General features: G+C 44.7%; 4 protein-coding genes across 10 annotated transcripts in view; 2 read left to right on the top strand and 2 right to left on the bottom strand.

Moving 5' to 3' along the window:
- Nucleotides 1-919: 919 nt before the first annotated feature.
- On the bottom strand, nucleotides 920-4,104 carry C8BH17orf100 (chromosome 8b C17orf100 homolog). The gene is made up of 2 exons (XM_028888731.2): nucleotides 3,381-4,104; nucleotides 920-1,521 (listed from the first exon to the last, which is right to left on the bottom strand). The coding sequence occupies exon 1, from the start codon at nucleotides 4,083-4,085 to the stop codon at nucleotides 3,684-3,686; it is 402 nt and encodes a 133-aa protein (XP_028744564.1). The 5' UTR covers nucleotides 4,086-4,104; the 3' UTR covers nucleotides 920-1,521; nucleotides 3,381-3,683.
- Med31 (mediator complex subunit 31) lies at nucleotides 3,838-12,240 on the top strand. The gene is made up of 4 exons (XM_028888735.2): nucleotides 3,838-4,467; nucleotides 5,484-5,561; nucleotides 5,828-5,924; nucleotides 11,873-12,240. Exons 1-4 carry the CDS (start codon nucleotides 4,440-4,442, stop codon nucleotides 12,063-12,065), a joined length of 396 nt encoding a protein of 131 aa, XP_028744568.1. The 5' UTR covers nucleotides 3,838-4,439; the 3' UTR covers nucleotides 12,066-12,240.
- A 1,448-nt stretch (nucleotides 12,241-13,688) lies between these two features.
- Txndc17 (thioredoxin domain containing 17) lies at nucleotides 13,689-16,252 on the bottom strand. The gene is made up of 4 exons (XM_028888730.2): nucleotides 15,833-16,252; nucleotides 15,250-15,331; nucleotides 14,774-14,849; nucleotides 13,689-14,024 (listed from the first exon to the last, which is right to left on the bottom strand). Exons 1-4 carry the CDS (start codon nucleotides 16,179-16,181, stop codon nucleotides 13,956-13,958), a joined length of 576 nt encoding a protein of 191 aa, XP_028744563.1. The 5' UTR covers nucleotides 16,182-16,252; the 3' UTR covers nucleotides 13,689-13,955.
- A 43-nt stretch (nucleotides 16,253-16,295) lies between these two features.
- The window catches only part of Kiaa0753 (KIAA0753 ortholog), a 52,121-nt gene continuing 49,339 nt past the window's right edge, over nucleotides 16,296-19,077 (top strand). For 3 of the 7 annotated variants that reach the window (XR_005090389.1, XM_037201121.1, XM_037201120.1), the window contains exon 1: nucleotides 16,315-16,401. The gene's annotated coding sequence lies outside the window, so the exon portion shown is untranslated. Of the gene's footprint in view, nucleotides 16,402-19,077 lie in introns of all 7 variants that reach the window. The other 4 variants (XM_037201116.1, XM_037201119.1, XM_028888725.2 and 1 more) reach the window with 3 other exon arrangements.

Below are 19,077 nucleotides of genomic sequence, written 5' to 3'. Positions count from 1 at the left end.
TCAAATGGTGTCTCTTCACAGCAATGAAACCTTACTAAGACAAGGTAATCAGCAAGCATGCAGAGCTAATGTACTGTATACAGGTGGTAAAACAGACTGATCTGATGCTGTTACTGGATGACATACTGTGTGACTTACTGTGGGAGAGACAAGCTGCTCCTGTTTCTGACACTTTGGGACAGGTTTTCTGTTTTTTACAGTCAAGCAATTCTTACCATTGATTACTGGTGCTAAGAGCTCAGGCAGGGGAAGCAGAGGTAAAGGCTAGTTAACACAGTACAGGTTGGGTCAAACCTGTACTGGCTTGGATACCTGTACTAGCCATTCTAGGTTGGGAGCAATAGAAAGAATGGGGGAACAGGAATTCTGGAAAGTCTAGATAAAGATGTGAGAAAAACACCTCGTTAATTGGATTCCTGGTTCTTCCCAAGGCCTGAGTAGTTTGGGGGAAGAGGATCCTGTCAATGCCAACCTTTAAAATTTTTAATTAAATTATTATGTATTGGTGAGAAGAGTGGGGAGGCCTATGTGTGGAAGTCAGAAGACAGTTTTGGGTAGTTGGTTCCTTCCTTCAACTCTGTGAGTCCCTGGAATCAAACTCAGGTTGTCAGGCTGGGTGGCAGGCACCTTTATGCTCCAAGCCATCTTACCGGGCTTGTCTTCCTTTCCCTTTTTTCTTTGTTTTATTTTTTTGAGCTAGGATCTTGCTTAGTAGCTTTGACTGGTCTGGCACTTATTATGTAGCCCTGGCTATCCTGGAACTCATGGCAATCCTCCTGCATCAACCTCTCCTAGTCCTGGGATTATGGGTGTGCACCACAACACCCAGTCATTTCTTTTCAATACAATAGGCAGTAAATATTGTAAACCATCCCCAGACAATATATAAAAAAAGATTATGAGAATAAGAAGTGACTCCTTTCAAGAATTTGCATTTATTTAGTTTTTCACACTAACCTGGCTGGTACAACTGAAGGTAAGCTGTACACAACTATTACCTCACATAATAAACTCCATTATTAGACGGTGCCATCAAAGGCTTTCTTGACTGCAAGTGGAGAATACTGCTCTCCATTCATTATTGTTGCACATACTGTCTTGAACATTGTATGACACATGCCAGGTACAGCAGCACTATCTGCTACTGAGAACAATGGGAGGATGACACACAGCGTGGCCAACATTAATGGACATTTACAAAGAACGACAGGCACAGTGACAATTACCTTCATCAACACACACTGTCATTCTGAAGCTGTGGAATGTATAATATAGTAATAGGGTAAATATGGGTTTTATCATATCTAATCACTTTTTTTGACACTTTGTATCTCTCTTTCCATTCCAACTTTGAAACATGAAGAAGTGAAATGTAGAGGAAGAAACCTAGATAAAAATTTCTTTTAAGAGATGGACAACAGAGAATCTACCAGGATCCCGTGCCCTTCCTGAAGCATCAATGATCCAGAAGCCAGGTGTCTGGCTTTTCCAGGTCACATTCAGCCAGTCTTCCAGATACTACTAAAAGAGGAGACAGAAGCAAGAATCCTTGTTAGTGGAGAAAAGTCTGGAAGGACAAACACATTTCTGACGTTATTTCCAGGCTAGAAATGAAAGGAAAGATGATACAGTATTAAGAGTTTCTTTATAAAACTTTGATTTATTTTGTTACATTAGACACATACCATTTTGGTAATAAAAGCACTAATAAGGAACATGTTAAAGAGAAGCAACTGCTTTGTTTGCCTGTATTTAAGGCACAGTTAGTTGGGCATGTTAAAAAGAATTAGTAAACTGGAAGAGACTGACATTCCAAAGGCTAATTCCTCGTTAACAGCAGTTTTATGAGGTGGAGAGGTATCAGGGTAGCCTCAGTGTGTGGTGGTTATAGCATCTATAACAGTTATAACATTTCTTCTGACCTAAGTCCCCATCTAGTTCACAGCCCAGTGCACTCCCTGAGATTAAAAAAGTGCCTGGAGGTAGCAAGTACTCTGACTCATGAGGGGTCCTACTTAATCAGGGCCATTTGCAGTCTTCTGTTCTAGGGGTAAATATCACATGCATTACTGAAGAGAGGTGGAGGGTTCCTTACAGGGCAACACATCCTCTTCCTCTGAGAGCTCTTGCTCTGCTCCTCACCAGAAGATACTATTGTCACACTTTCCATTACTGTTTTACAGGCTTCCCACAATCCTGCTATGCAGAAGTGAGGGGTCTGCTCAGTGGACCAAACTGTAGCAAAGTTACTAGAACCTTCAATGTTTCTCAGCTTCATCACTACACACTTTCTCAGCACAGCGATTCTTTGGGGCACAGCCTAGGACACTGGCAGCATTCCAGGCTGCTAGGCACTTGAGGCCAGGCTAGCAGTAGCACCTTCCAGGCTGCCTCCAAACACGCATGCCTCTGCCAACTATCCCAGGAGACAAACTCACTCCCAACTTGGGTACCATCGTACCAGTGATAGAAAGGCAGTTTTAAAATGTAAACTGCATCATGCACTTTACTCCCTTGCATCAATTTTTTTTTTTTATGATCACAGAATAAAATTCAAACTCTTTACTGTGATTTCCAATACTCTGTATAAACTGGCATCTTCCTCTTTTTTTTTTTTTAAATACTACACTCATATACTAACTGGTCTTTCTGTTCCATAAACTAACATCTTCAGGTTGTTCCCACCGACCTTTTATGCTGGCTTTTCCTTCTGTTTAGAATCAGTCTAGAATGCACTCTCCTCTAGATCCTGGCATGGCTCACCCACACAATCTCAGATCAAAAGTTACACAATTAGGAAGGCTTCCCTGACCATATTCTCTAAAGAACCTCCCTGCTCTCTACCACAAGACACCTTTTCCTTCACAGGAGCACAAGAGAACAATGTCTTGCTTTCCCCTTTATTTCTGCCTCTTGGCTAGAGGAAGATCTTAGTCTTTTCCACTGTTATAGCTGACATGCTCTGACTAGTACCTAGCACACAGTAGGTACTCAGTACCCATCCTCAATCTACCTCAGGTCAGGTGTCAATCACTTCCTTGTCCTTTCCTTTGCAAGGTTATTTTTTATTAACTGACTTGCCTTGCTTTTTCTAACACCCCCTGACCTATTTAGAAAAAAAGTGTAGGTAGAGTACAGTGTATAAAAACTTAACGTAAGAAAGCCTATTATGAAATACAAATAAAGGCCAATTAATAATTCATGAAAGACAATTCCTTGCCCTGTAGGTTTCATGCACTATATAATCAAGCCAGTGGCCAAGAATTCGTGACAACTTTGGTCCCTCTTCACAAATTTCAAGTGGTCAAGGCATTCTAGAGGGACTTAAGACTACAAAAGTTACCTGTCATCCTAGATGGACCTAAGACTACAAAACTTACCTGGTGCAGAGACTCAAAGGGCCTCTTTGTCCATCGGCCAGGCATATACAGTACCACAAGTCCGAAACTCCTCTGTGCTGGCTTCAGGTTAAATAGTACACTGGGTCAATCGCAGGGTGGTCTAAGGTGCTGCAATGTCAATACATGTTGGCAGCGCCCAGAAACCACAGCATGTTTCTTACATTGATTTATGGGCTGTTTCCATGAAACCAAAGATGCTTGGCTCTCGTGAAAGCTGGCTGGCTGGCGGGCAACTGGAAGCACTTCAGTCCTGGCTAAGGGCCATGGCCCTTGGGTAGCACTTCATCGGGCCATTTTGGCACTCTGGCGAGCAGCCTGCTTGTCCCGCCTGGCTGGGCTCTCTACCCTGTGCACAGTCGTCTCCACCCGCAGGGATGACGACGACCTGACGTGGCTGGAAGACGTTTCCGTGCACTGCGAGGAGGTTTCCACGTGCTGGGAGGACACCTCGAGGAATCTAGGGAGTCGCTTCGCGGAGGGGGTGAGGGAGGGCCCCTCCCGGTGGCGCTGAGAGGTCTCCACCTGCCGGGAAGACGTTCGAACCTGCCGGGAGGATGTCTCCACGCGGTGGGATGATGTTTCCTCGCGGTGGGACGATGTCTCCACGCGGATAGTTGACGTCTCCTTGTGGCGGGTGCTTTCCACTCGCGGAGCGGAGGACTTGCTCCTAAGAGGCGAGGCCATTCTGCCAGGACACCCAGGTCAGGAGGGACAAAGAGGTTCCAGGGTCATGCTCTGCGGCACGTCACACAGGGAAAGGTGACGTCAGGGTGGTGTACTACGTCAGCGTAGGCTGCGGGACACATAAACTCTGCAATCAATGAGGTCCTCCAGCACGCCCCGCTCGTTCACTGCGCGCGCAGCCGGCCCAGGCCACACAGATAGGCGGGGCCTCTCGTCTCAGAATGAGGCTGTCCCCGCCCTCGTGTCCCACCCTGCCCCGCGACCGGAAATAGGAGCCGTGGCTTCCGGATCCTCCCTCACCATTCGAGCCTGCCGTTCGTTCGGGTTGGTTGTGTTTGCGTCTCTCTGCTTGTTATGGCCGCGGCCGTCGCTATGGAGACAGGTGCGTTGTGCCCTGCGCCCCGAGTCTTCACCGAAGGAACGGTTCTCCACCCCGACCTCCTCTCCCGTTTCCCTGAGCCGTCTTTCGGGCTTAGCGCGGCTTCCTTAGAGTTGGGACCGGAGCGGGAGAAAGTGGTGGTATATCTGAGATTGTGGCCTGTGGGAACATCTTTGCTCCTGGGCTGCTCAAACCCCGACTCCCTGGTTCCTGGGCCGGAGGGGGGCGGTGGCTGAGGGAGGACTGAGCCCTTCAGCTGTCTGCTCTTTGGAACTTTTCCCGTGAACTTGCTTGAAATGTCGGGAACGTGTATAGTTCTGATGTGGATTACCGTCTTCGCTCCGCTGTTTAATCGTTTTGCACCCGGCTTCCTGTTTTCATATAGCACTTTGTTTTTGCTTAACGTAATCGCTGTTAGTAGTTATAACTGGTTAACATAGGGGGCGGCACAGCTATCACAGACTATCCAGTGATCTCTGCTAACGTCCTTCCATAACGGCCTACAGGTGGTAAATATCCATTCCATTTATTTTCCTCAACCAATTTTAGAGAATTTACTGTTTTTGTTTTGTACTGGAGACAGGTTCTCATTATGTATTACTAGCTGTCCTGGAACTAGCAATGTACACCAGGCTGGCCTCGAATTCACAGAGATCCTCCTATCTCTGCCTCCCAAATGCTGGGATTAAAGGTGTGCGGCCACCACGCCCAGCTTGTTTTGTTTTAAATCAGGCTCCACTCTTTAGTTTCTAAGGAAGTCTTACCTGCACTTGGATATTTTTTTCATAAATTCATTCATATGGGGATGGGCGGTGCATGCTGAGGTCAGAGGACAACTTGCGGGAGTCAGTTGTCTACCTGCCAACCTTGTGGGTTCCAGGGACTGAAAACTCAGGTCATCAGACTTTGCTGCAAGCACTTTTACCTGCTGAGCCGTCTCACTTTTATTTTTGCTTCTACAAATCAATATTCATATCGTGACTTTCATTTTGGGTGTTTTTTTCTGTCTTTTCTCCTAGATGATGCTGGAAATCGACTTCGGTTTCAGTTGGAGTTGGAATTTGTGCAATGTTTAGCCAACCCAAATTACCTTAATTGTAAGTCGAGTACATCATTAAGTTGAGTAGCTAGCTGTTAATGATTTCTGACAGGATGTAATTCATAAGAGTATTTACTTTGATATGTTTGAATGAGATTTTACTTGTGCTGGTCTGTAGGTATTAACTGAGCAAACAAGGACTTGTATTTTTTAATTCCTTGTGTTTTGATGGTAGGGATGTTAAAAAAGAGTTACTTTATTAGAGATTACAAGTTGTAGTCCAGCAATTGGTTGACATACAGATTGTTTCTTTATGCCTTTCAGTTCTTGCCCAGAGAGGTTACTTCAAAGACAAAGCTTTTGTTAATTATCTTAAGTACTTGCTTTACTGGAAAGAACCAGAATATGCCAAGTATCTAAAGTAAGTTTAATTTTTTTAATCTTAAATCTGTGTATACTTTATTATAAATACAAAGTAATGATATTTAGCAGTTTTCTCAGTGTCAGAATGGAAAACTGTTTTGAATCTTTCTGCTTTTAGTTAATGTAAGACACTGTCATCTCTAACTTGGATTATTACAATAATCTCATTTGTTTCTGCTATCGTTCTTATCTCACTCCCTTCAAACCAAATGAAGCTAAATAGCTGTCTATGGAAGCCAACTTACTCTCTTAGTAATACAAATCAGAACATGCCACTTCCGTTCATGGAGATAAAATCCAGTTAACTGGTTTTAGTCTAAGGCTCTAATGTGCTTTGGTTTTTCCTAACCTTGTCATTTAACATTCCCCTTGTCTCTCTGGGTTTCTAATGCCTACCAACCCATAAGCTACTAAAATGCAGTGGCACACCCATAAGCTGAAATGAGCACATAGGAAGTGATTTTTCTGGGATCTCCGACGGCCCTTCTTTAGAGTGTCCTGTGTCAGGCACTATGATAAATGTATTGTGCACATTAACTCACTGCGGAAAAACAAACATGGACACTATCAAGTTGTTTGATAGACAATTTTATTATAGGATTTACTAAATTGTAAGAAACATTACAATCATGTAACTATCCCTTTTAATGATAAAACCTTGAACTCATCTCTGCTTTATCTTAAAAAAGAAAAACAAGCTGATGTTCATGTTTAATCCCAACATTTGGGAGGCAGAGGTGGGAGAATCTCTTGAGTTCAAGGCCAGACTGGTCTCCAAAGCTGCTTCCAGGAAGCCAGGGCTACACAGGTAAACCCTGTCTTGAACTCACCCTCCCCTAAAAGGGTAGACCACAAAAAAAACCCAGAAGTTTAGACTGATGCCCCTTTAATCCTAGCTCTCAGGAAGCAGAGGCAGGCAGACCTCTGTGAGTTCGAGAATAGCCTGGTTATGTAGCAAGTTTCAGGCCAATCAAGGCCACACAGACAGATCCTATCTTAAAAATTAGAGGAAAACATTTCAAACCTTTTCTTTAAATCCTAGTCACTTTTCTGAATTGATTCCTGGGCTCTCTGTAGAAGTCTGATTGTAGTCTGATTTTGCTCTTCATGATGCAATTGTTGATTCCTAGAGGAATCCAAAGAAGAGACTTTAAATTATTATTAGGAGATTATAATGTTAGTGCTAGCAGATTCCAGATTGGGTATTGAAAGCCTTAGTCACCTTCAAGTTCAGTCTCACCAGCAGAGTTGTTGGACGGTGATTATCTATATTCTGTTGGAGGCTTCCAATGAGCATATGTCACTCTATTAGAGGCAGCTTACTCCATTGATGGCAGAGGTTAGACAGCTCTTCCTTATATAGTGATCAGACAGACCTCCTTGTAGTTCTAACCTGTTTGTAAGGGTTTTTGTTTGTTTTTCTGTTAATCAATGTCCTCTTGGAGACAACAGCTATAGATGTTTAAATTCAAGAGAGGTTGTGAATTAACCTCTGTTGGGCAATTTGATTATATCTGCACATGGTTTTAAATTTTTAAAATAGTTACCAAAATTTAAAGATGGGAAAGCTTTATGTAATAGAATTCCAACTCTTGGAACTTGGGAAGAGCTGTCCTTCTTTTTCCCAGTCAGAGGCTGGTTGCAGCTGAGGAAAGCTGTCTCCTCCAGTCTTCCCAGCATGTGGCCTGCTTACTGATAGCTAGTGTGTTAGCAGCAGAATTTCTCTTAAACATCTGTCTTTAGGTGCCTTCAGTCAGTGTTTTAGTTCCATAGTTTCCAGAGTTCTCAGGAACCTTAGATTATCTGCCAATTCAACAAAAACACTAGACATAGGCCAGGCAAAATGGTTACACTAATGCACAAGGAAGAAGTAGAGGGAAATCTCTTGAGTTTGAGGCTAACCTGGGTTATATAGTGAGACCCTGGCTCAAAATAAAATAATTTGGGGATGATGGTGGCTAGAGAGATGGCTTAGTGCTTCAGAGCACTTCTGCTCTTATAGAGGACCCAGGTTTGGTTCTCAGCACCCAATGGCAGGTCACATCCATCCAAAATTCCACTTTCATAAATTCTGATGCCTTTTGGCTCTGAAAACACTGTATATACATGATACATAGACACAAGCACCAAAATGCCCATGCATATAAAATAAAAATAATAAAATTTAAAAAACAAACTAAACATAGGCCTTCAAATGTGGTCAGAATACCTCAGACCACATGGCATTTCTCTTCCTTGTGATAATTCAACATAGATTGATTATACTTTTTTTGAGTGGAAGAGGTTTGGGAGTCAAATTGTTGACTTCCTGGAAGCTTTATACCAACTAAAATCCACCATTTATTTCCATGAATTGAATGCTGTTACTTGACTTCTCTGTTTATGTCTTGTTTATTTTTTAAAAATCAAATTGTATTTCCATTTGTACCTCTTCTATTTCATCCTGTAGACCTGGAGTTAGTGTGTTGTAGCCTTTTAGAATATGTGGAATTCCTTACTCTGTAGTCTATTGTATTAAGAACATTATTTTCAGCTAGGTGGTGGTGGTGGCGGCGGCGAGGCAGAGGCAGGTGAATCTCTGTGAATTTGAGGCCAGCCTAGGCTACAGAGTGAGTTCTAGGAAAGGCACCAAAGCTACACAGAGAAACCCTGTCTCAAAAAAAAAAAACCCAACAAAACATTATTTCTACAAAATTGATAAGGAAATGATAACTGCCTAGATTCCAGTTACCAAGTGCTACTTAACACCATTCTCTTGCTGGTCACATTATTTTGCACACAAAGAAACTGAACTTAAGAAATTTAAACACTGCCTTTAAAGCCACTACCTGATACTCAGAGCTGAATCTTTTAAATTACTGATATGCCATGAAATGGAATTAGCAAGTATAGTGGGAATAGAACATTCTGGGCTAAGCGATTACAATTACAGACAGCTCTTTATTTGGAATATAAATAATAAGGCTTTACTGGAAGGGAAGCATAGCATTGGTTCTGCAGTGGCAGACATAGCTATCTCTACCCTCCACCCCTGTGTAGGCCTCCGCCCCCATGCCCCCTTCTCATTTTCTTACTATCCTTTTAAAAGCTCCAGGACAAAATTATTAGCATTTACAAGAAAAATACCCCAGGGCAAGCAAGCTGTAAAATCTCAACAGCTGCCCAAAGGAGGAGAATGGAAGGGAGAAGGAACAAAAGCTTTGCCCCTCTGGAGTTAAGCTGACACGGAGGGCTGTCAATAAGACTAGGGGAAGGAAGGCAAAGAAAAAGTATGGCAGCCCAAAGTGTTGTGGAAGGTATGCTTAGAAGAGAGAGTCTCTTGACTTTTCTGAGTAATCCCAAAAGCCAGGCAAAAGCTGCACTGGAATGAGACTGCCAGGATCTTCATTTTGATAGAACATTAATATTCATCTACTCTATAGTCTGTAGACCCCATTAGCTTCTGTCTGTTGTCCTGCTGGTGTCCTGGATCTAGTGTGGCCTCCAGTCTAGGCTTGTATGCTAATTTTGTCATCCTCTTTTCTTAGTCTTGAGTTCCTTGGTGTTCTCTCTGCCTCCTTATTCTACTTCCCACTTCCTCTCTCACTCAAACTCTTTCTCTCACTCGGGCTAAACACTGACTTGCTACTTTGTTACTTTCCTTCTTGGTTTGTTATAATCCAGAGTCAGGTGAAATCTGTTTGTCCCATTAGTGATGATAATTTTGATCCATTGTGTTAGGTGGTGCCTTCCGGATTTCCCCACATCAAGTTACTGTTTTTTCTTTTGTATTTAATAAGTAACTTGTGGGGAAAATAGTTGAGACTATATATAGACATCTTGTTACATAAATTTCATCCCCTAATTTTAGTTCTTTTTTTTGGAGACAGGGTTTCTCTGTGTAACAGCTATGTCTGTCTGTCCTGGATCTCACTCTGTAGACCAGGCTGGCCTCAAACTCACAGAGATCCTCCTGCCTCTGCTTCCTGAGTGCTGGGATTAAAGGCGTACACCACCACCACCACCACCACCACCACCACCACCACCACCACCACCCAGCAATTTTAGCATTTTTTTTAAAAAGATTTATTTATTTATTATGTATACAATATTCTGTTTGCATATATTCCTACACCCCAGAAGAGGGCACCAGATCTCATTACAGATGGTTGAGAGCCACCATGTGGTTGCTGGGAATTGAACTCAGGACCTCTGGAAGAGTTGCCAGTGTTCTTAACCTCTGAGCCATCTCTCCAGCCCCCAATTTTAGCATTTTTTAATCAAGTAATATTTTAGGTTAACTTATAAAGTGATGGGTTCATCATGACACATTCATATATGTGTCATTATACTTTACTATCATTTGTTTTCTTCTCCCTAATTTTAGCATTATTGCAGATACTTGCCTCAGTTTTTATTATGGAATTTTCTAATTCTATCATTCTATATTTATTAGTCAGAGTTCTGTAGCAAGAAAAATTATTTCCTTGTTATTTACTCATTCAAACATGTATATCAGTATCAACTTGTGGATTCTTGTCTTTATCCAATGATTACAGTCATTTTTCTTGGCTCTAATTATTGCAGCAGAATTGGCTGCTGGAATACCTTTAGATTGGCTGTTGTGTACTTCTGACATATCTCTATTCATGTTTAGCACTTCTTTTTAACATGTTTTATCCTGCATTCATGTTATACTTTGTCTGTCCTAGTCTTGAAATTAGTTGTTTCAAGGAACTCTGGAAAATGCTATTTGAGAACGAAGCTCTAGAGACTTAAGTGTGCTCATTGATATTACAGTGTTTTTGTTTCTAGGCCCTTGTGCATACAAAGCTAGAATTGGTATGTATGTAGATGTTTCTATATGCACACATATCTATGTCTATTTTTTTTGTGTCTGTGTTAATTGACATGAAGATGGAGCTTGAGAGATGGGTCATAGGTTAAAATCACTGGCTTCCAAAGGACCCAGGTTTAATATTCAGCACCCACATGGCTGCTTACAACCATCAGTAACTTCAGTTCTAGGGGATCCAGTGCCCTTTTCTGACCTCCATGGACACTGCATACCTGTGATGCATAGAATTACATGCAGGCAAAACACTCATAAACATAAAATTTTTTTAAAAGGCTATGAGGACATACTGTTGTAGTTCTAGCTCAGTGACACAGCACGTGTCCTACCTGCCCTTTCCCCTCTCTTCATCCTTTTTTGGTCATCAAATATTTGGCTTCTTTTTACTCTAGTGTACTTGTCTTTGCTCAGTCCTAGACTATACATGATTTCTTGCTATAGTCCCCATGGATAATTAGAGCACAACATTTGTTCATGGTTTATTTTGGAGGAGGGATCTTGCAGTGCAACCCTACATGGCCATTAAATTAAGTCTACTTTTCTTAAGTTTCTTGAGTACTGGGAGTACAGATTTGTGCCTGGCAATGTATATGATTCTTGTGGAGTTAGTTGATTTACTTAAATAAAGGTTACCCTTTTATGACTCCTGATGGAAAACCAGTATTTATTAAACATAACTATTTTCAAAGTCTTCAGAGTCAGTGAGATAGCTCAGTGGGTAAAGGTGACCCGAGTTTGATCCCTAGGACTCCATGGTGACCTCCACAGGTATCCCATGGCATGTGCTTACTCTCCTCTCACACAGATGCTAAATAATAAATGCAATAAAACATTTTTAAATTAAAAAGTGTTCATGTTCCTCACTTGGAAAACTAGAAGAGTATGGCTATCTACCGATTTTACTGGGTTGTGTGGTCTTGGGCAAGTTACTTAAGGTTTCTGAACTTTAATTTTGCATAATGTTCTGAAATAACATGGTGGGAGTGACATTACCAAATAGGTACTTTGTTAATAGAGCTGTTAGGCTTAAGATTATTTTTAGGGGAGTATCTGAATTAGAACTTGGGATGCCTTAAATTATGTTGACAATTAACTTATGAACTTAAACCCAGGTACCCTCAGTGTTTACACATGTTAGAACTGCTCCAATATGAACACTTTCGAAAGGAGCTGGTGAATGCTCAGTGTGCGAAATTCATTGATGAACAGCAGATTCTGCACTGGCAGCACTACTCCCGGAAGCGGATGCGCCTTCAGCAAGCCCTGGCAGAGCAGCAACAGCAGAACAACACAGCAGGAAAATGAAGAGCTGGTGACAGACCGGCTCTAAGGACATGTATATAATGTATCGCTGTTGTACAGCACCGATAAAAGAAGACTCTTTCTGATCACCGTTATTATGGTAGCACTCAGAACCATTAGTGTTATTTTTGGTCAGCAAACTTTATATTGTTAATAGATTATTTCTGTTAAATCAGAATTGTTCTACTTTGATTTCTCTGGGGATTTGCAAATTTCAGTTGCATTGAAGAGAACCAAGTGAATAAGAATGTAAATGTTGGGTGTTGTAGAGCAGTTTAAGAACATGGGTATGACATACAGTGGTACCCTGAGCCAGATCATCTCTAGGAACCTTACTGACATCAGCTGATCCACCTCCACCCCACCCTATCTTCAAGAGAGAGGACTGGAGTCAAGGAGCTCTAACTGCAGAACAAGAACTACAGGAAGGTTCCTTCTTTCTGCAGGAGAGGACATACTCAGTTGCTCCCTGCTTTGTAAGATAGCTGACCTCTAGTAGTGGCTTGGACAGACTGGTAGTTAATGACTAATTGGATTCTTGTCCTTAAGGTGAGCCTCAAATACCTTTCTTTGGATGGGAAAGTTAGCATTTACTTGACAAGTGCTACAAGTAGGCACTTTCTTAAATGCTTCTTTTAATCTATTTCAAAAAGATTTTTATATGTCTGAATTGCTTGCATATATGTGCACCATGTGCCTGGTGCCCAAGGAGGCCAGTAGAAGAGAACATTAGATCCCCTGGTATGGAGTTGAAGGTGGTTGTAAGTCAGCATGTAGTGCTAGGAACCAAACCTGGGTCCTCTGCAAGAGCAGCAAGTACTGTTAACCACTTATTTTTTTCTCTATTTTTTGAGGTAGAGTCTCACTTTGTAGCCCAGGCTGCCTTGGAATTTTCTACCCCAATCTCCTGAGTGCTAGGCTTAAAGATAGCTACTAGGCCTGCTCACATGCTGCTTTTTAAAAAAATTATTTTATGTGTGTGAATGTTTGGCCTACACAATGTATATCTGTACCACCTGCATGCCTGGTGCTCTCAGAAGCCAGAAGAGAGCATCAGATAATCTGGACGGAAGTTATAGACAGTTTTGAGCTGCCATGTGGGTTCTGGGAATCCCATGTCCTTTAGGAGAGTAGCCAGTGCACTTAACCACTGAACCCCCTCTTCAGTCCACATTCTCGTTTTATTTGTAGTACAATAGTTGGGCTTTTCATTTGCGACAAGGTCTGGTCCTGTAGTCCACCCTGGCTTCAAACTTGATTCTCTTGCCTAAGCCTCTAAAGTGATAAGATTACAGGTGTGCATCACTATGCCTGACACAATTCTTTTTTGAAGTAATTGAGATTTAGACAGTAACTTGCCTGTGGCTAGGAGAACCAGCCTGTCTTCAAGAGAATCACATTTTAGACAGCTGTAGTTATGAAACAAATGATATATTCCATGTGTCTTCCCTAAATGGTTTGGGAAGTTCTACATTTCAAAGGCAGAAAAGGGTTTTGCAAATTTAAGGTAATAGATCCTAATAGATGCAGATTTGAAAGTCTATCTTCAATATTCTGAACTACTACTGCCATACTGAAGACCTATTTTACTCAAATCTTTTAGATAGCCATGTATTACAAAGCTAATTGGAGGTTTGTATTTTAATTCTTTATTGTTTAGACATACACTGATCGATTCAAAGCAAGTATGTGGCTTCTTTAAGCAAACCAGGAAATCAAGACACAATTGTGATCATCAAATCTTTTTTTCCCCCAAGACTATGTAGCTCTGGCTGTCCTGGAACTAGCTCTGTAGACCAGGCTGGCCTTGAACTCACAGATTTGACCGCCTCTGCCTCCCAAGTGCTGGGATCAAAATCGTGCTCTACTACCACCCAGTGCTATCATCAAATCTTAATCTTCAGAGAATATCATTTCCACGAGGTTGGCCTGAAGGCACTCAGATTCCACAAGTTTTTGAGGCTGTAAAAAAAAGAAGGTTAAGTTTTAACCACTGCTATGAAATGTTACTAGGGGTAGAGTGAATTCTACATTCAAAGTAGACATTTTTGAACCTAGAAATGTTGCCATCAGAAACTGTCAGCTAGCCAGGTCTGGTGGTGTATGCCTTTAATCCCAGTACTCCAGAGGCCAGCCTGGTCTACAGATCGAGTTTCAAGTTCCAGGATATCCAGGGCTACACAAACCTTTTATCAAAAAGAAAACAACAACAACAAACCTAAAGAAAGAAACTATCAGCTAGTTATAACAAGCTTTATGAAGTAGTTAAGATACTTAAGATGAATCATTAAAATACTTGGCCTGAAGGGCCATACCAGGCCCCATACCAGGAAGCTCCATAGACTGAAAACAAGAGACGGCAAGTCCAGTGCTTGCCATCTTTCCCTTGACTCTTTAATTTAGGATTCTAGGGGCAGGGCTGAAATAAAGGGAGAGCCTTTTTAAACCTGAAAAACGGAGTTAGAAAACAGTGACACAAGCTTTCAGGAATGAGTCAACTTCTGAACACATAATCTTCACAGTGGCTGAAAACACTCCCCAAACATTCTGCTGCATTATTAGAAGTTCATTGGGATTTGGCAGAGGAATGGACACCAACTTGTGTTTCTGATTCACTCTGACAGCAGTGTAATGTTGGAAATTAAACGAAGATCTTTTAACAACTTGAGTTTTAACTACATTATAGCCACAACATAAAGGTAGATACTCACCGTTCCATATTTAAGTAATGTAGGCACTGCAGTTAATTTCAGTTTTTGTCTGAAGTCATTACTTGGGTCTTTCCAGCTATTCCAAAAGGAAAAGGATCATGAAAAATACTACTATATTACAGTTTACTCAGCAGTAGAGCTATATTTAGTATATTAGTAATCATTGCTTTTGTTAACATTTAAACATTTTGAGGATTTAATTATGTAATCACCCTCTACAAAGTTTACATTTGAAATGTGGTTAAGATTTAAAATATAAATGTAAGGTCAATAGCATTCTGAACTTATTCCACACCAAATTCATTGATACTATGTGACAGAACATTAACGCCAAATTTGGATTCAATAATTCTAATTGCTTGGCTTATCAGACATTACCTAAAACACACAGCCTGAGCAAATATCTGAGGTCCTTTCCACCCAAGTTTTTAAGAACCTAGTCCATGTCTGGAGATATGGTATACATGACCACTTACTAAGGTCTGTCTCCTACTTGGCAGTAGATGAACACACAGTCTTCAGTAACATGCTTCAGTCCCTCTCGAACGACTGGCTCAGCTTTTTAAAAAAGTTAAAGTAATTACACATCCAATTGTGATAGCCCGCGCCCTGCCCCCACAACCCCTCCCCTCTCCCCAGTCTTAGTAGACTTTAACCTGCGGTAAGAATGAGGATGTTAAAGTCAGAAGTTCACTTTTGGACTCGAGAATCACTAAATCCTAATCCTGACTGTCCTTAAGACACACCTAGAACATCAGAAAGCATACATATTTGCTAACGGAAAGACCAACTCTTGAGTCCTGTAAGACACTAATCGTTTGGGGAACTGAGAATTTTTAAAGAATCAGGTTCCAAGATCTGAGTCCATGATAAAAATGAGGGCTACCCTTGGGTGGAGCGAATCAGGACTTAATGAGAGACAAGGGGACAGCTCAAACTCTTCTGCGGGTCTATGGGACCAAGATCCTTATCTTTGCCACTACGATCCCACTTTCTGGCTTTAATAGAGGCCTTTCTTGCCCACTTGTGCGGCGTAGCAACCCGCAGTCCCAGTCTCACCTTCCACGCAGTCCGGACACCAGCTCTTCCCTTCGGCATCCTTAGAACCGCTAAAGTAGGCGAAAATGGTCTTGCCCTGGTGCTCCTTCACAGCCTGGTCGAACTCCTCGAAGCCGGACACGCTCACCTCCTCGAAGGTGGCCATGGGTACAGTCCCGAGAAGAACTTGGGAGGCGCTCTGGGGTCCTGCCTCCTCAAGGAGGGCCGGAGTAGGGCGTGGACAAATTTCCGGGAGGGAGGTGCCGCTGGAGCTGTGCGGCGCTACGGGAGCCTCGGAAGACCATAACTCGGTAGGACAGTCACTTTGGTCTGCTGGAGTTTCTTTTTGGCGCAAGCTCTCTTCTGACATCTAGACTTCTGACCTGGTCTGGTTCCCCACTCTGCTCTCATGGACAGTAACTGCAAAACCCGTCGCAGTACAACACCTTGATCCTCAAATGGCTCTGGAAGCTCAACGGTTCCCAAGCGGCCCCGCGCTTGTTGCCATGGCGACTGGGCGAGAGGCCGGAAGCGAGGCCTAGCTTGGGCTTGCCTGTCCGCCTCCGGGTCGCCGCGCCTCGCCGAGCCAGGTGGGCTCGGGCCGGAGCTGGGGGAATTCTGGGAAGCTGCGTTAGGCAGAGGGGTACAAGTGAGAGGAGATCTTACCCCGGGCTCCTCTAGCAGCTCCGCCCCTCCAATTACCTTTCCATTTGTCAGGCTTTAGGGGGGCCGCGGCTGGGGGCGGCGTCCGGGACTGGGCGGGGGTACGGAGAGAGCTAGGAGGCAGAAAGGCGGCGAGGGCCGGACCGAGTGTTGTGAGTGCGTGTGCGGGGCACGCTGTCTAGGGGGACAGGTGCAAAGACAGCGTGCCCGAGGTTGCGTTGGGGAAAGGAATTGTCCGGGGAGCTGCGAGCCCGGCGGTGGGCCACGGGCCCCTTGCCCGAGCTGCGCAGGTGTACGCTGGCAGCAAAGATGCCGGCTCGTTGCGCGGTGGCCGGCAGGTCTCGGCGGGGTGTTCGGCCTCTGTGGGCAAGGAGGTGGGGTGCAAGGATGTCCCGAGGCTATGGAGTAAGGCGCCGGGCGATGTCTTCAGTGCGGCGGAGGCGCTGTACAAGCATAGGGAGGCTGCAGGATGGTCGGCGGGCTCTGGGGAGGAGACGAACTACGGAGCCCACGATGGCTCATGGGGTAAACAGGGCCTCTGGGACACCTGGGGCTGCAGGCTCGGTTGAAGCAGGAATGGACCCAGGGGCAGTGTGGGTGAACGGGGCTGTGGGCGAGCCCGAGGTGATTGGGCCTGCTGGGTCTGTGTGGGTCACTAGATCTGGGAAGGAGCCAGACGATAGTAGTCCACCAAGCTGTGAGAGAAAAGGTCGGCCAGGAACACTTGGCCACGAGAGCATCCTGGAACTGTGGTTGAAGGTGCAAGCGATGAGGGTAGCTTCAGGATGCTGGGAAGGAAGCAGAGTGGAGCTCCATCCTGTTCCTGCGGGACAGGGGCCAGTCGAAAAGGGTGTTCCCGGGCGAGCGTCCTGGGTAGAGACCAGCAGAGGTGGTATCACAGGACCCTGGGTGAGAGGACGTGCTAGGACATTCCCTCGGGCCTCAGGACTGCCCTCAGCTCGGGGAATAGAGGCAGGTTGTGAGAGACTCTCCATCTTCTGTAGCCAGGGACAAACTGGGAAGGCGCCTCCTGCTGTGGGTGGACCTGGGGTAGTGGAGAAGATAGGCTCTGCTGCCTCGGGCCTTTGGGAAGAAAGACAACCTGTGGGGCTACCTGTGGCCATAGGATGGTCTGAGGCCAGGAAAAGGTCCAGAGCTGGAGAAGTGATGGAATGTGGGGGTGCCCCAGGTTCATGTTGGGAAGGGCAGTCTGTGCAGGTTTCTGGGGCTCTGGCAGAGGAAGCTGTATATGGGCCCACGTTATGGGAAAGGGGGCAAATTGTAGGGCCGCCTGAAGCCTTGATGGTACTACCCAGGGCTATGGAAGATGAAACTGCCTCCGGGGCAGCCACAGGGTTGTGGCAAAGGAGACAAGAGGTGGAGGATATGAGTTCTAGGGGTATTCCTGGCCTGAGGGCTATGGGACAGTATGTAGGAGTCCCTTGTGCTAGAGAAGAGGGAGCCAGATGTGGAGGTGACCCAGGGTCATGGGGAGCTGCACAGGCTGCAGAGCTGTCTGCTTCTGAGGAGCAAGAGGCAGGTTCCCGAGGTGCCCAGGGCCCGTGGGGTATAGAACAGACAATGGGAGCACCCAGGGCTTTGGGAAAGGAGGCAGATGATGCAAGTGTTCCAGGACTGTGGGGAACAGGACAGCTGCCAGGCTTGCAGACTGTGGTGGTGTCAGGAGACAGGGGAGAAGAAACCAGCTATGATGTTTCAGGTCTGTGGGAGAAGCAGCAGTCTCTAGGGGCTCCTCTAGCTGAGGCATTACCAGGGCCAGTTATGGAGGAGGCACACAGTGGGAATCTCCTAAGCCTGTGGGAAAGGAGGCAGGTCATGAGGGAGCAAGAGGCTCAAGGTCCTGCAGCTTTAGGGATACCCGGGCCTATGGATCAGGATGTCAGTTGTAGAGCTCTGTCATGTCCGTGCAGCAGGAAGAGGGCAGTGGGGGTGTTTGAGACAGTTGTGATGCCAAAGTACAGGTGTGCCACAGAAAGAGTCCCCTCAGCTCTGGGTGTACCTGATGCCTTGTGGGTGTGTCAGGAAAGCAGCTCCACAGATGCTGTGAACCTGCAGGCGAGGACTCCTGTTGCCTCTGGGAAGCCCAGGGCTCCTGAGGAATACTCATCTGTGGTAGAGGATACTGAATCGGGGACTCTCTCTGGTTCACAGGGAAGGAGACAAGCTGTTGGGGTTCCCATGACTCCTGAGATACGTGGTTCTCTGGAGGTAGAGGCTGGCTCCGGAGATTTCTCAGGCTTGTCAGGAAGGAGGCTAACTGTAGGTAAACCTGTGACTTCAGGGATATCCCCTCCTGGTGTGGCCATGGCTCCCAGGACATCTTGTTCTGTGTGGGAGCATATTAGCTCTAGAAGAGTCTCAGACTCAGCAGAAGGCAGACCACCTGCAGGGGTATCCATGACTGTGGGGCTCCCTGAGGCCACAGGGGATGAGATGCTAGCTGAGGGATTACAAAGAAGACAGTCTGCCTCGATGCCTGTGGCCGCTGGAATTGCCACAACTGTGGAAGTGCCCACAGCTTGTGGGCTCTTGGGGCCTCACAGGGTGGTAGATAGTGCCTGTGGAGAAAGCTCGGGGATATG

The sequence above is a fragment of the Peromyscus leucopus genome, chromosome 8b (assembly GCF_004664715.2).
Source record: "Peromyscus leucopus breed LL Stock chromosome 8b, UCI_PerLeu_2.1, whole genome shotgun sequence".
NCBI lineage: Eukaryota > Metazoa > Chordata > Mammalia > Rodentia > Cricetidae > Peromyscus > Peromyscus leucopus.
This window is presented reverse-complemented; position numbering and strand designations above follow the sequence as displayed.